Raw genomic sequence first — 14,501 nt, forward strand, 5'->3', positions numbered from 1 at the left:
TTTAGAGAGCTGTGCAGTCCACGCAGCCCTTGCAGCGGGCCTCCTAGTAAAACACAATGTCTGTTTGTGGTCATTGAGATGTCAGAGCTCAGTACTGACAAACACCCCGCTGCTTCTAAGCCCTCACTCTTTTTTTCCGTAACGGCTTTGTGTGTGTGTGTGCGTGTGTTTTGCAGCGGCGCTGTGTGAGAGTCTAAAAAAAAAAAAAAAGGCAAGTGTAAAAATGTCTCTCCCTCTGTGTCATCCCTGTGCCAGCCTTTGATGATGCAATCCAAGGGCAGGCAATGCTTCAGCGGATTAAAGCTTTCAGCGGGCTTACCGCTGAGCCGAGATGGATGACGGTGTTTGTGTGACTTTTGCGAGTCAGAGAAAACGGAGCGAGGCAGAGCTGACGGTACATTTTTGAAATATCTCCTCGCCGTGCAGCTGAGGAGACGGTGCTTATCAGCACGCGCATCTGCGTCCGCGGTTGTGAGCTTTACCTGAGCCTGCGTATGTGTCCAGTGCTGTGTCGCCTGTCGTAGTGACTGTATCGCTGTTGTTCATGGGCTCTGTTTTCACTTAAAGGAGAGAGGGAGAGGAGGGCTGTGAGGTTAAGACAGTGAAGGCGTTGCGTATGACACACACACACACATATAAAGAAAACGTTACTGGAGTAAAACTACCATGCAGCTTCAGTATGCAAACACAATGTTGTGTGCAGGGTTCCCATTGAAAATCTATAACTGCACTGTGACACTATGGCTTTCAGGTCTTTATTCCTCCATAGTTTGTTAAAGTCATTTCTCATGCAAAGTGACCCTTTGAAAAAAAAAAAAAAAAAAAAAAAACATCCCTTGATATTTGCTGACTTCCCCTGCAAATTCATCATGTGTTTCATTCATTATTTTCTTTAACTGGTGGGAACCCCGTAAATTTGTAAGAACTCCACACACACGCTGTGATAAATTCCCAAAGGGATCCAAAAAGCAGAGAACACTGCACAGCAAATGAAAACCAATCACAGCAATTCTGGCAGTCCAAAAAAAAAAAAAAAGGAAATAAAAATTTTAAAAATAATGATAATAATAAAAAAAAAAAAAATCAGTGACCAGGTTAAAGTATAGAAAGCCATCCCTTTTGCATTTAATGCAAGACCTTAAGAATTCTGTTCTCTGATTCACACACATGCACCTCTGTACCATAGTCCTTGGAGCCAGGGGCAGGGGGCGGGCTGCTGCAGCCCAGCAGCCAATCAGCCGTGTTTAGAACGGTCATGCTTTCACCTATAGGGGTGCAAGCAAGGTGGGAGGTTGGTGAGGATGTGGCACGGCTGAGATCCAGATCCAGATGCAGGTCTCACGTATATATATATAAATGGAGTCACATGGTGCTGATCATAGACACTCGTATTATAAAAGGTATTTGTGAATTTGTGCTTTTACAATTTTGCCATTCCCTGCTTTCTGTGCTTTCTTTCCAGGGTATTGAAAGGGTTAATAACACACACACAAGATACGCCAAGGCCAACCCAGAAGTCATCTGTCATTATGACTAGTCATTAGAGGATGTTTTTTATGTTAACCTTAAGATGTACCCTTTTTTCCATAATTAGTGGTTTCCCAGACTCAAGGAGTGCATGGGAGTGAGACGTTTTTCCCTCCAAAATGATTCCAGTTGCCTTTGTTTTGTTTTGTTTTTTGTTTTTTTTAGATGTACCGCGACCCGGACAACTGAGGATCTTTGCAAACATTTTTTTAAAATCACTGGCGGTGGTGGAAGCAACCTGCAACACCAACGCTAACCCATAATCATCTGATAAAGCCGAAATTTGTGAATTTGTTAGCAAACAGTTGCCTTTTCTTATCTTCCAGGAGAAGTTAGGGGCTAAAAGCTTCAGCAGCGCTCGACATGATGTCACTAAATTAAACCGTCTGAAAGGGATGTTTACAGCCACTCTGTTCAAAACAGCTACGTCGCTGAGGGCCGTGAGGGCGAATAACAATTATATGAAATAAAATGCCCCGTAGACTTGAGGGAAGCTGCGCAGATTTCTTTACCACTCTCACATGAAAATAGTCACCGGCTGCATGTCTTAAACAATGGTAACCGCTTTACCAGACAACAATGAGTTTATTTTCTCATGCGCTTCAGTCTGCGCAAAAAGTGTCCTTGCCAAAACGCTGAGCCATTTCTGTAAGCTAACAGCTAATCCATTGCCGCATGATCACAGTCTCTCAGAAGCGAACACATCTGTTAACCACCATAACATCCTACCTCCTACACGCTGTTTTTCAGTTACTTCTCTGCGAACACGATTAAAACTCATCATCGGCAACCATCTGAGAACTCCATCTAATTCGGGACAACTTCATTAATCCCTTAAGGGAGCAATACAACCCACAGGACAAGCTGTAATGAAGACAAATGAGTTGCTATGGAGATGGCCTGCAGGCCCGAGCGTTGGCTGATGTCAGGTGAGGGGAATGCTGGGTATGTAGTTTGTTTTGGCTGCGTGTGTGTAGTCTGTCTGCATAAACCATTAACTGTGAGCTCATCAAAAATGATTTAATGTGCTCTAATATGGTCTGGCCGTTGCTCCTCTCTCAGCAAGGCTATTTTTGTGACCGTGTGTTCGTCGACACATCAAGTTGACTAAAATGCGGCATCTCACTTTTTCCATTACATGACTATTAAAAGTGGTTTCCACTGCCCGTTAACTCAGCAGCGGATCAAAGGATTGCCCTTAGAAAGAAAAAAAAAAGCACTACATACAGGGCTATTACATCAAACTGCCCTGTCAAGAATGATTCCAGGGGACAGGGAATTAGAGAGGGGGAGATCAAGGGTGACAGAAGAAAGGAGATGAGAAGAAGGAAAGAGAAAACAGACAGAGGGTAAAGGAAAAGAGAGACACGGGGAAGAAAAAGAGGAGAGGGCTCGCTGGTGTTGACATCTAAGAGAGCAGTGATGCTTTAATGCTCTTGTAGAGGAAATAGTTTCCAGTGGGATTTTAGGCTTGTGCTCGCGCGCACACACACACACACACACCGACACACACACACATGAACGTACACTTTGCCAAGTGGTTAGCGGAGGAGAGCAGAAGTGCTTCGCCGTGTGTTTACACACATTCTCCAGCGGTTTACTCAAGTACTCATGCCAGCGTGGATGTGTGTGTGTGTGTGCGCTTGCGCGTCCCCTTCCGTCTATAAATTCCTCAAAAAAGTCTTTCTGACTGATGATTTTGCAACACATTTCGTTACATTACACTCGTCAAATGCTTTTGCATAACGTGAACTTCGGTGCGTTCGCATTCAGCCTCATCAAATGCTGTGAGCGCGTCTATTCCCAAACTAACAGCAACTAGAAAGTAAATCCAATGGAGGTGTTTGGACTTTGCATAATTTCTAATTGATTTTAAGAAATAACACATCATTAAATTCTAGCAGTAGTCTGGGCCTGGAGCCGCAGCAGAACGTGACAGACAGTGACTCTGCTGTTCTGACTTCTCATTTCTGATGATGATTGATCTGCACAGCACTTAATGGAATAGTTGGAAAGACTTTGGCAAACATGCACATGTGCTGCCTTGCTGTGAGTTAGATGGGGAGATTAATACCACTCTGGAGACCAGCCTGTCTCCGTCCAAAGTTAACCAAATCAACCAATCAGCACATTTTAAAACTCACTAAAATCATATCTGTTTAAATGCATACAATACTTTTCTTGGAGGCGTCGTGTTGGCTTTGGACGGAGCCAAGCTAGCTGTTTTCTGCTGCTGCTCTCAGTTCACGAGTCGGCGTGTTTGCTGACATTTTCAGGATTGGCAGAGGCCGTGGAAGTTTAGTTTTCGCTAGACGGAAAGTAAATGTATTCTAATTTAGAGACGGCCTTTGTATTTGTATATGTCTGTAGAAAATGCTGATATCAGTTTCCGCGTTTCCTACGTTGTGTTACGGGCTCATTAGCTTGTTAAACTTTTGGAGCTGATAGTGAGAATGAAAATGTGTAATTCCCAAAATGTTGATATTCCTTTCATGTGGAAACGGGCACAGTGCCTCTTCAGGTCAGTTTAGAATTATTGAATAAAAAAAAAAAAAAAAAAAAAACAGAATTGGGTAAAAAGTAGGTGAAACTGTGCTTTGTTGACGAAGGCCTCATCCACATATAAAGTGATCGTAACAGCGACCACCACTTTGGAGTTGACATTTTCATTGCTAGTGGATATTCTTGGATTGCCTATGTACTGTTTAAGCATAAAAATCTCATTAGTGAATAGACTGATCTAGCTCGTCTTGCTTCTGCACCTAGTTTCAGCGTGGACGGTGGTTCTTTGCGGTGGATATTGTAGTGTTTGGGTCAACCTCACTCCCTTTAAGTCACCAAAGGTTTTTCTTCCTATCAAAGAATTTGCTCGCCACATCGCTGCGCGTCCTAGCGCGCACGTCCCTTAAAGCTACCACAGACGCAACCGTCCGTTCGCTACTGCGCCACCGCTGGCCTGCCTCCTCACCTCCTGTTCCATTGGTGGTGATGGAGGGGCTGCCGAGGTTGTTCTTGTCCAGCTTGGAGCCCGTTGAATCCCCACCTCCCACGCGGTTATGAGGACTGGCTAGGTCCTGCATTTCCATAGACCTAGCAGAGGGAGGAAGAGGAGGAGAGAGGCAAATGAACGGCGATTTTCTGAATGAGACGCGGATCAACAGTAATATGCTCTCACAGCTGGGAATCTAGCCCTTCCATATATTACGCTAAGATCCCACTGAACACTTTTAGTGACATAGAGTGTATCCACACTGGGATATCGCACACGCACACACATACACAGAGTCGTAAACTTCATGCCTCTCAGCACCAGTTAGCTTATATGAGCATGTGTTCAGAGGCGCTAGACATTGTCTGTGGGCCTGCTGGCTCTTTTATAGAGTGGTTGTGTGCGTGTATGTGTGTCTGTGTGTATACATTTCTGGGCTCCAATACCAACCCGCAGCCTGCCAGCATGCTTTAGTTTTACAATGTGTTCCACATGCATGACTGGGACAAACCAGCACACAAGGTGGTAAAGTGAGAGTGTCTGTGCGAGAGTGTGTGTGTGTGTGCGTGCGTGCAGGGAGAGTTGGAAGTAAAAGTAAATAAACACATGAACTGGATAAAGATACACATTTATGGAACAATAAAAGTCTGCTTTAGTATATCATTGTTATTTGGATCCCTGTCGGTTGTCATCATGGCAACAACTGCCCTCTCAGGGGAACAGGGGAGAGGTGTAAGTGTTTTTAATAAATTTCCATGCTTGTGCACAGTAAGAAAACCAACATAAAACACTTGCTCATGACTCCTCATCGCTGCTGCCGCAAACTCACAGTTTGACATGTCATTTGGCGGGAGGCATAGTTTAGCGTTGAGTCATGCTTCCCGCAGGTCGGTCACACTTGTGCTGTTGTGCGTGACATCAAAGCGCGGAATGACAGAGATGGAAACGGGAATTAAACGAGTGCGGGCCGCTCCTATGTGTGTGTGTACGTACGTGCGCACGTGTGCGAGGCGGTCTGGAGGCTCGCCTTCTCAATGCTATGGGCAGATAGCATCGCCACGCACGACTGCAACCCACAGGCGGACTGACAGGTATAAACATATAACTCTCAGCAGATGAGAAAGACACAGCTACGGGGTGGAAAACAGAGAGCGCACCGAAGACAAACACTCTAAGTCAACTCTAAAGTATTTCTGATCCCCGAAGTATTTTGACCACTCTTTCGACACCAACAAAGTGTTATTGCAGGCGGGATCAAGGACCTAACACGTGCTAAAAATTCATCATCCCTCCTTTTCTTTTGTCTTTCAGCAGCAGGAAATGATTGTCTCCCCTCCTTGTCCATTTTTTTTCTTTCCTCTTTTCCCTCCGTTTCGCTCCTCTCGGGAGGCGATGGCAGGAGTTGGTGTTTCATAAACTCCTTTCTGCTTTTCACATTATGTCTGCTCGTCGAACGGCTACGCCGCGTATTGCTGAAGCACAACGTGTGCACCGAATAGCGGTAGTTTTTTTGAGTGGGATCATTTTAATTTTCAAAAGTTTTCACCGTCAAATGTTTTAAAAACAAAACATCTTGACACCTTTGAATGTGAAAGGCAGCATGTATGAGTAGCTGCATTCAGCTCATTTAAATTATATATTTTTAACATTTTGCTTGAAAATGATTAATCTGTTACGTGTGTAGCTGCTCCTTATTTTTCTCTTGCTTGACCAATCCAGTGACTCGATGCTTTCAGCTCTGAATTAAAGAGCCTCAGAAGGAACATGGCAGTGTGCATGTGCAGTTTAAAAAAAAAAAAAAAAACTGAAAAGAAAAGGATGCACATTTGTGAAAAACATTTTGCAAAAAAAAAAAAAATGTCTTAAACAATTAGTGCATCCTCTCGCCTCACGTGCAGCCAGCGTTCTCTGCATTTGCATCAGGACCCGTGAAGCCGCCGTGAGCACTGTAGCTGGCTGCTAACGACTTCAAGTAGGTCTGTCAGAGTAAGTTGTTTTACTGTATACACTCGAGTGTCCCCTTCAAATCTCTTTCGCGTAATGATTTCTTGAGATCTCGCATGTTTTTTTTTTTACCACAACTGTTTTTCTCTCCTTGTTCCTTTCAGAACTCTGTGCTTAATAAGTGCGTACAGCACGCTCCTTTCGATTGAATCAGTATAACTTTTCTTCTTCTGTGTGTGCGTGTGTGTGTGTGTGTGTGGTTTTTCGTACACAGGGGTCTTGGGGAAGTGCTGATGACCTCACCACAGCTCACAACTGCAGTGAAACCTCACCTCTCTGCACCATGACCAGAGAACCAGGGCACACACACACACACAGACATGAAAAAAAACAACAAACAACAAATTTTTCTTTGCGGACGGACACGTATGAACGTACCTGACGTCTGAAGGGTCTGGAACATGAGATTCACTGTGTGATTTCTTCACCTGCAGAGAAACCAGGAGAGAGGAATTAAACACACACACACACACATGCACGCACACACACGTATTACACGCATTCAGCTCTTAAGAACCAGCATGTCATAAACCACCCTCATAAAACAGTGTTTATGAATCAGGCAGATTATATTAGCATCAGGAACTGTTGTGAATAACAACAAAGGACTACTTTCTACGCACAAGTACTTGAATTGCTTGACAGTAAATAGAAAATATGCTTCAAGTTTGACTTTGTGTTTTTTAATGCTACTAAAACGGCAAACTCATAACAAACAAGAGACCCGGTGTCGGTGGCTGTAGCCGCCGTCGTGACATAAGCGCTAACTGGCATCTAAGTGACAGATATTAACTTTCCCTTGTTGACCCTACTCCATCCTGGGCTCAGCCCGTTAAGAGTTGAAAGGTCGCACGGGGTCATGTTAGGTCACAGCGCAGGGTTCACTCTTCACCGCTAAACAGGTCAACGCGCCCACTAAATTGCGCCTTGACTTTGGGGGGTAACCGGGACATTTGGTCGTGTCAGTCACTGGGTGCTGGTGGAACTTTTTCTTTTTTTTCTTTTTGACTTTGGTAGACTTAAAAAAAAAAAAAAAAAAATCAAGGAAACACACTTGAGCCTCAGTGCCCTTCCACCGCACTCAAACACAGACTGGTTTTATGTGCGTTACCGTGTGTGTGTGTGTGTGAATGTGAGGGTATGCGGGGCAACACGGCAGACCAGTGGTTCTCTATTAAAATTCCTCCCTCTTATTTGGAACAGGAACTAATTAGAACAGTAAATGCAGGGCGGAGCGAGGGCCAATGTGTACCAGCTGCCCTATAATCACTGTGTCAACACACTGTCGAGGTGTAGGGCACGTGTGGGGTGCCAAACACACACACACGCATACATGGCCTTACAAACACACACACACACACACAGCCAGTTTCTCCCAGGCAGCATATATTCAAGTCATTTGCACATTATCGCAATCACAGGTAAGTATGCGGAGAAAAAAATGCTTCGCTAAGCAGAAGCTAAACTCCAGCTATTTGGAAACTAGGACTTCTCTGTGTGGGTTTTTGTGTATAGAGGACTGCGTTGTGCAGTTATGGTTCTGATTAGACGATCCCGCTGAGAGCGAATAAGAAGCAGCACTTAGCTGTTTAAGACGGGGTTCAAAGGTCAGCCGGTGCCCTCGTATGGATCACTTTACACACACACACACACATGCGTACGCGCACACGGTCACATACACACAGGCCACTTTCATGTCACGTTTCATGCTTTGCTGAAATTTAACAAGGCTGTCAGTCACGACACCGGCAGCGTGGCCGTGAGAAACTGCAATTCACATGTAAGGCACACGGCGCGAGCAAAGGCGAGCGTGTACACGGCCCGCATGTGCACGTACGCACACACACACACGCATCGACGGAGAAGCAAAGCCCCGGCTGTTTCTGTCTCGACACGATCTGTGCAAACACAAACACACGCAGGCTTTGATCCTGGAAAGCTTTTATCGCGGCGTACGCTTTCCCTCAGTCGCGGACCGCTGTCTCGGCCTCACATCTCGGTATCTGATCGGTTTTATCTTTTGTTTCTATCAAAAGTACACGTTTCACATCCAAAACACTTCCGTCATTTTATTTTACTCAGCTCTTTCTCCATTTTTTTTAAAAACAAATTATTATTATTTTTTTATTTTTTTCTTACACATTTTCAGTTGATTATTTTTTCACTTGTTAAGCAGCTATTTATCAAGTCACTGTGACGGCCATGTTGATGATCCGGTCAAGACCGGGAAAAAAACTGATGAAAATGTCGCGACATGCAGCAATAAAGCTACAAATAAAACCTGACCTACATCTAAATATTCTTCCTCCTCTTGTGTATCTTGCTGCAAAACACCAAACGTTCATCTCTAACAATAAAACAAAGCACCTCTAAGTGCCTTGTTAGGTGACCACAATGCCTGAAGAACCAATTTGTGTCACCTGAGCCACATAAATAGGTGACCTCTGACCTGGTTGGCCGAGTGACCGGCCTGGAACACTAGCCACCCGGCCCGGGAACTCCCTCAGGGATATATACAGGTACCACGGGTAATTAGCACTAATAACAATGGTTTATTTAAAGGAATAATACACTGCTATGTGTGTGTTGTTACTACGTAACATATTGATCCTCTAATAAATGTAATAAGAGCGCGAGGCCAAATATGAGCTCAAAAGACAATATTAAGTGAATGTGAGTCGGAGAAAAGGCAGAAGCAGCCTCAGTCCTGGTCCGAGCTGCGTTTCATTGTTCCTTTAACAAGCTCCTTGAAGAATTAACTTTTATTTTTTGTTTGTTTTTTTTTTTGTTTTTTTAAGTTGTGTTATTGTTTCTTTCAAACAGCGAAAAACGCTCCACAGGAAGAGAAAAGTGGTAGAAAGGGGGAGAGTGAAAAAAGAATAGTGCTGTGTTTCTGGTAATAACCCAACCCATCTGCAATGGGACATCCGATACCGTGCACAGAGCTGCACACACACAGACACAATCGGTATACAATGGCTTTAAGAAAATCTGTTACGCGAGGAAGAGCTTTTTAATTTACAGACATAAATTTAAAAAAATAAAAATAAAAGAATTGTCGAATAATCGCTTGCAACAGTTGCTTAAAAAATGTCATAAAATTTAAGTATTGGGGGTTAAAAAATAAAATAATTGGTAGAGGATGACCTCCCATAATTAAACCTCGAATATCTTGAATAAAGAAGGAAAATGTAGAATATCAGATAGTGATGATTCAAATTTATCAAACGTGATGCACAAGAAAAATAAATTCATTTAATTTCATGTAAAGCTGTTGTTGAAATGTAGTCATCGCGTAAATGAATTAAACCAAAAATTGCATTTTTCATCATTTCATCACAGCAACAACGTTGCCGTAACCACAGCCTCCTGATGCCCCGACTCGTACGCCCATTCACCTAAAATAACGATATCCCGCACACCAAATATCAAATTTCGCCCCCACACATTTATTAATTCCAAAATACAGGAAGTAGAAGTATTATTCTAGTTTTACATAAAATGGTAACCTCGGCATTATTTTGAGACACATTTTCAGAAACACGCTTGGCTCTTACTTACCTCAGGGTGTAATCAGGTCAGTCAGTTCCTATACGTCCACAAAGCATTACAGGGCTGTACGATCCGCCAGCTTCCCCTCAGACACACACACACACACACACACACACACACACACACACACACTCACTGGAACACACACACACACACACACGCTCCTCGTCCCTCTCTACCTGCCTCTCACTGCGTACTCCAGGTGGCTCTAGGGGAGAAAATGCATTCTTTTGCCCGTTGTCTTTGCGTCTCTCTCGTTCACTCCGAGCAAACATGAAAAAAAAGGAGACATAAACTACACGAACTACGCCTCTCAGTTCCTCCCTGTCTCTGAGGTCAATCCATGCACAGCTCCTGTCTTCCCCGACTCCGGTAATGGGGAACATTTCACTCGTCCTGTTTCCCTCCTCCTCTGCCTCCTCCCCCTCTTTTTCTCTTCTCCTCCCCTCTCTCTCTCTCTCTCTCTCTCTCTCTCAGCTGTCACTCATTACAGACTCGCTTAAGCTTTAAAGCCAGGACTTTTCAAATGTCTTTTATTTTTTGCGTGTAGGACCACTCTTAATATAGACGCAAACGCACGTTCGCAAATAGATCGTCTCTAAAAATACAGCTAAGTCCGAGCCCCCCGCCCCCCCACCCAAATCAAAAACATCCATCTGTGTGATTTAAGTCCCGCTTTACGCTTCCATGAAGCTGAGACCGTAAACGGAGACGCGAATGTGGAAACACTGTCAGAGTCTCACTGCGCGGTAGAAAGTACAGGCCAGATCATAAACTTCACACCGTGCAGCTGACCCCCAAAACCCTTACTCACACAAACACACACACACCCTCCCCCATCTCACCCCGCACCACACTCTCGTGTACACCTGAGCACACACACTTTCAATCTGTGTTAATTGGAACCACACGGCCCGCACATGTGTGTCGTACGGCGAGCGTGGCCGAGCGGGAGGGTGGGATGAGTGAAACCGGATCGAGACGCGAACGCACCACAAGGTCTCCCAGCTGCCTCGGTCTGAAGATGGCACTCTTTCGCTGTGGTCACCGAGGCGTTATCTGGGCAGTAACACACCTATACACACACACTTGTACGCGGGATTCATGCGCACGAACGATAGCCCGCTCATAGCCGTGTCAGAACCAGGCCGGGATTCACCCTTTTTTTCTGACACAACGTGACATCTAGCTACGCACATATGTTTGGTTTTATTCAGCAACATTTAGAGATATGTGTCTCTTACATTAACATTTTGGACATCTTATTTCCGGTGACATGAAATGAAGGCCTAAATGTGTTTTGTGTAATAACCAATGGATTCTTTCTTAGGTGCTTCGGAAACTATACTGGAGGGAGGCAGAAAAAACACCAACTTGCTCGCCCCATTCAACTGAACGCATCTCGTACAGATGGAGCTGGATGTTGAAAACCTTATTTTCAAGAAGTCTGCCCGTGCATTCAGTTGAACAATCCCCACAGTCAATAATCACCATTGTTTGTGTTGTTAAATGGCTGCAGCCAGTGTTTCCAGATCAGGCGGTTTCACGCCCAATTAGAATTCAATCAGGCAACTCTGAGTTTTACTTTGCGGGGAAAAATAGAGTTGGGCAGGCGGACTTAATTTGGGATGGGTTTTTGTGTTTGTTTGTTTTTTCCCCAAATTAATTTCTTTTTAATGTTTATTTAAAACAAAGTCAAAGAGCGTTTACTCCGTCCGAGACCGTGTGTGCTTGTGTGTGAGCGTGCTCAATGTGCCCTGCTTGGGCAAAGAGGAAAATGCAGATGTTGGAGCTGCATCTTTCTAAATAGTAAAGAAGGCACGCCATTGGCCTACAAGTGGACTACGTCACCGTATGGCTTCGTAGTAGCTAGATGGGAGTAGCTGTGGTTGCCGTCCGCTGCAATTTGTTGCTCGCTGATTTCCACGCTCCGACTGCATTGGTTTTCGATGACAAGCTACGCTGGTATAAGAAATCTCGGCGGTTGCAGTACTAAACAAAATATCAATCTACTATTTGGGTGGCTTTGATTGTGTTTTTAAGTGGTTTTTTTGAACAGCTTTTTTTTGCTGGAAACCATCAGCTCCATCTGGCAGCAACGGTTGTAACTAGAGCAGTTTAACATTTGGTTGGAGTTAAGATGTTAAACACCGTGTGCTGCGAATTAAAATACACTGATGTGTTACTACAGATCTAAAAACCCCGATCATTAACCCAAAAATATCTTCATGTCTGCATGCTGCTGTAGTGGAGTGAGGCTTTTTACGTTGGGTGAACTGATCCTTTAACAACACCCGGAGCAGCTTGAATGTTACTGTACACTTACAAGGCAACAGAAAATAGCCGAGAGGGGATATTGAATGTGTGCAGGCCCAGAGACCAATTTGGAACAGGGCCACTGTCTCCAACTGTGCACCGAGCCACCTTTAGCTTGGCCACCGCGGTGACAGCACGCGGCCCCGTCCCGCGGCATTCATCCCCGACGCCAATAAACACCTTGATTGATAGACTGTGTGCGGACCTGCGTGCATGCATCAGGGCAAGCGTCTCTTGAAAGTGTATTACACGCCGACACACGCCGTTTCGTGTGTGCGTGCGCGTGCCTGGCGTCTGAGAGCGTGCGCGGAGGGCTAGCTGTCAGAACAGATTAGGGTGTTGCCGAAGTGCTTGACAACTCAAGCACTTTATTATTAGCCAGGCAAGACCCCATCGGGAGGGGGTCGTCCAAAAACATCCCCGATGAAATATTTTCACAGCAAGCGGAGAAGGGAGCAAGGGAGGTGTCCCAAAACACGCCTGATGAAATACACACACACACACATTAAAAAAAAAAAAAAAAAGGACAGAAAAAACAAAACAGTAGTGTGGCACAGGCACATCAGAGCAGTGAACTGGGTAAGAGAAGAGGGCAGTATATTAAAGCAGCAAGATAACCGGGCCCTGCTTTGGTTTTTGTTGACTTTAGGAATGTAAAAGTGCCTGACAAAGGTGTCTCGCGTCCCTTTAAGAGGCCCTTGAGAAAAACTTGGTTCTTCAAGTGGAACGGCGGCAGTTTATGTTTCCCTTAGACAGCTAGACACATGAGGACGGACTCTGCTCCACTTTGTCTTTTATCTGGCTGTTTGAGGTGAGATATATTTTCTCTCTTTAGGTTTTATTTGTGTTTTTCTGAACATCAATCAAGTCAGTTTTTATTTATAAAGCACGTTTAAAGACATCCAAAGCTTTGCAAAAGCTATCACCCTTTAAATTAAAAGTTAAGTCACTGTCATCGTTTTATAATTAATAAATATGCCTAATTGATTAAATCTGACTTAAAATCATTATTTGACACCTGGAAAAATGTGACTGTTTGCTTTCTTACTCAGAATTAGATGAAAAGATTAATACAACTCTCATGTACGTGCTTTAAATAGGAAGCTACGGCCTAGCTTAACTAAGCTCAGCGAGCTAATCTTAGCATAAAGGCTGGAAACAGACAAAAAAAAGTTGACCTGGTTTTATTCAATGCTAACACTCAAGCAGTTCTCCAAACCTTTTAAATTCACTCATTATATTCTCATATGTACAAAAACCAACAAGTAAAAACAAGCAGTTGTGGTTTAACCAGGCTAGTAGTTTTCTCCGTTTCCTGTCGTCTTGCTAAGCCGAGCTGATTCGCCGCTGCTTTTGTGAAGACGTGTGAGTGGTGTCGGCCTTCTGAACTCCCAGTAAAAACACAAAGCGCTTACTCTTGTTTTCCCTTAACTTATTCCTTTAATGCACTCAGTGATGTTATTATGGCAATCTAAAATAATAACTATAATAAAAAGTCAGGATTGGAAAGATTTTAGCTGTGCTGACCTCTGGTGTATATCTGACAGGGTTTTAAAGAGAGAATCTCTTCGCACACATGCATAGACCTGTGCAACATGACCAACCAACCGTCCCCGTCAACCACAAGACGCGCTCATGAAGGATGTAACCCGCCACACAGACACAAACGCCACCTTGAGCTATACTCCACAAATCTCTCGCACACACACACACACAAACACGCACAGACTCTCACCCGTTTACCTGTCCCCCGCTCAAAGCTCCCAGCTCTCCCCATTTGTATGAGTGGTTATCAGTGTGGTAACTCTATCCTCTTCCTTTCATGTAAAATACATTGTGCCGAGCCTCCTCCCTCCAACCTTCCTCTACCACCACCTCAGTTCCCCCAGCCTGGGGAGGTGTAAAACTATCCCTCTCTTTATGCCTTCAAAAATGCCCCTTTTTCAGGTGTAGTAGGAAGCTATAAAAGAAAAAAAAAAAAAAAAAAGAAGCGAGAGAGTGAAAGGAAAGAACAGGGTGAGTCTGTGGAGCAGGGAAAAGGAGGAGGAGGAGGAGGAGGAGGTGTTTGGGTGAAATAGGTACTCTCCCAAAAACATCGCTATGTGTGTCTCTC

The 14,501-nt window shown here is 44.3% G+C and overlaps 1 protein-coding gene across 6 annotated transcripts in view; it reads right to left on the minus strand.

Moving 5' to 3' along the window:
* Positions 1-14,501, minus strand: part of eya4 (EYA transcriptional coactivator and phosphatase 4) — a 42,272-nt gene that overhangs the window by 13,828 nt on the left and 13,943 nt on the right. For 4 of the 6 annotated variants that reach the window (XR_007111112.1, XR_007111113.1, XM_047573606.1 and 1 more), the window contains exons 3-6: positions 6,899-6,948; positions 4,496-4,617; positions 1,182-1,265; positions 483-560 (exon numbers count right to left, since the gene is read on the minus strand). Coding sequence is in view for 4 of the 6 variants with exons in the window: in XM_047573606.1 (XP_047429562.1) it covers positions 483-560; positions 1,182-1,265; positions 4,496-4,617; positions 6,899-6,948 (334 nt within the window). In the remaining 2 variants the exon portion in view is untranslated. Of the gene's footprint in view, positions 1-482; positions 561-1,181; positions 1,266-4,495; positions 4,618-6,898; positions 6,949-10,081; positions 10,464-14,501 lie in introns of those variants that run through there. The other 2 variants (XM_047573608.1, XM_047573607.1) reach the window with 2 other exon arrangements.

The sequence above is a fragment of the Mugil cephalus genome, chromosome 21 (assembly GCF_022458985.1).
Source record: "Mugil cephalus isolate CIBA_MC_2020 chromosome 21, CIBA_Mcephalus_1.1, whole genome shotgun sequence".
NCBI classification, from domain to species: Eukaryota; Metazoa; Chordata; class Actinopteri; order Mugiliformes; family Mugilidae; genus Mugil; species Mugil cephalus.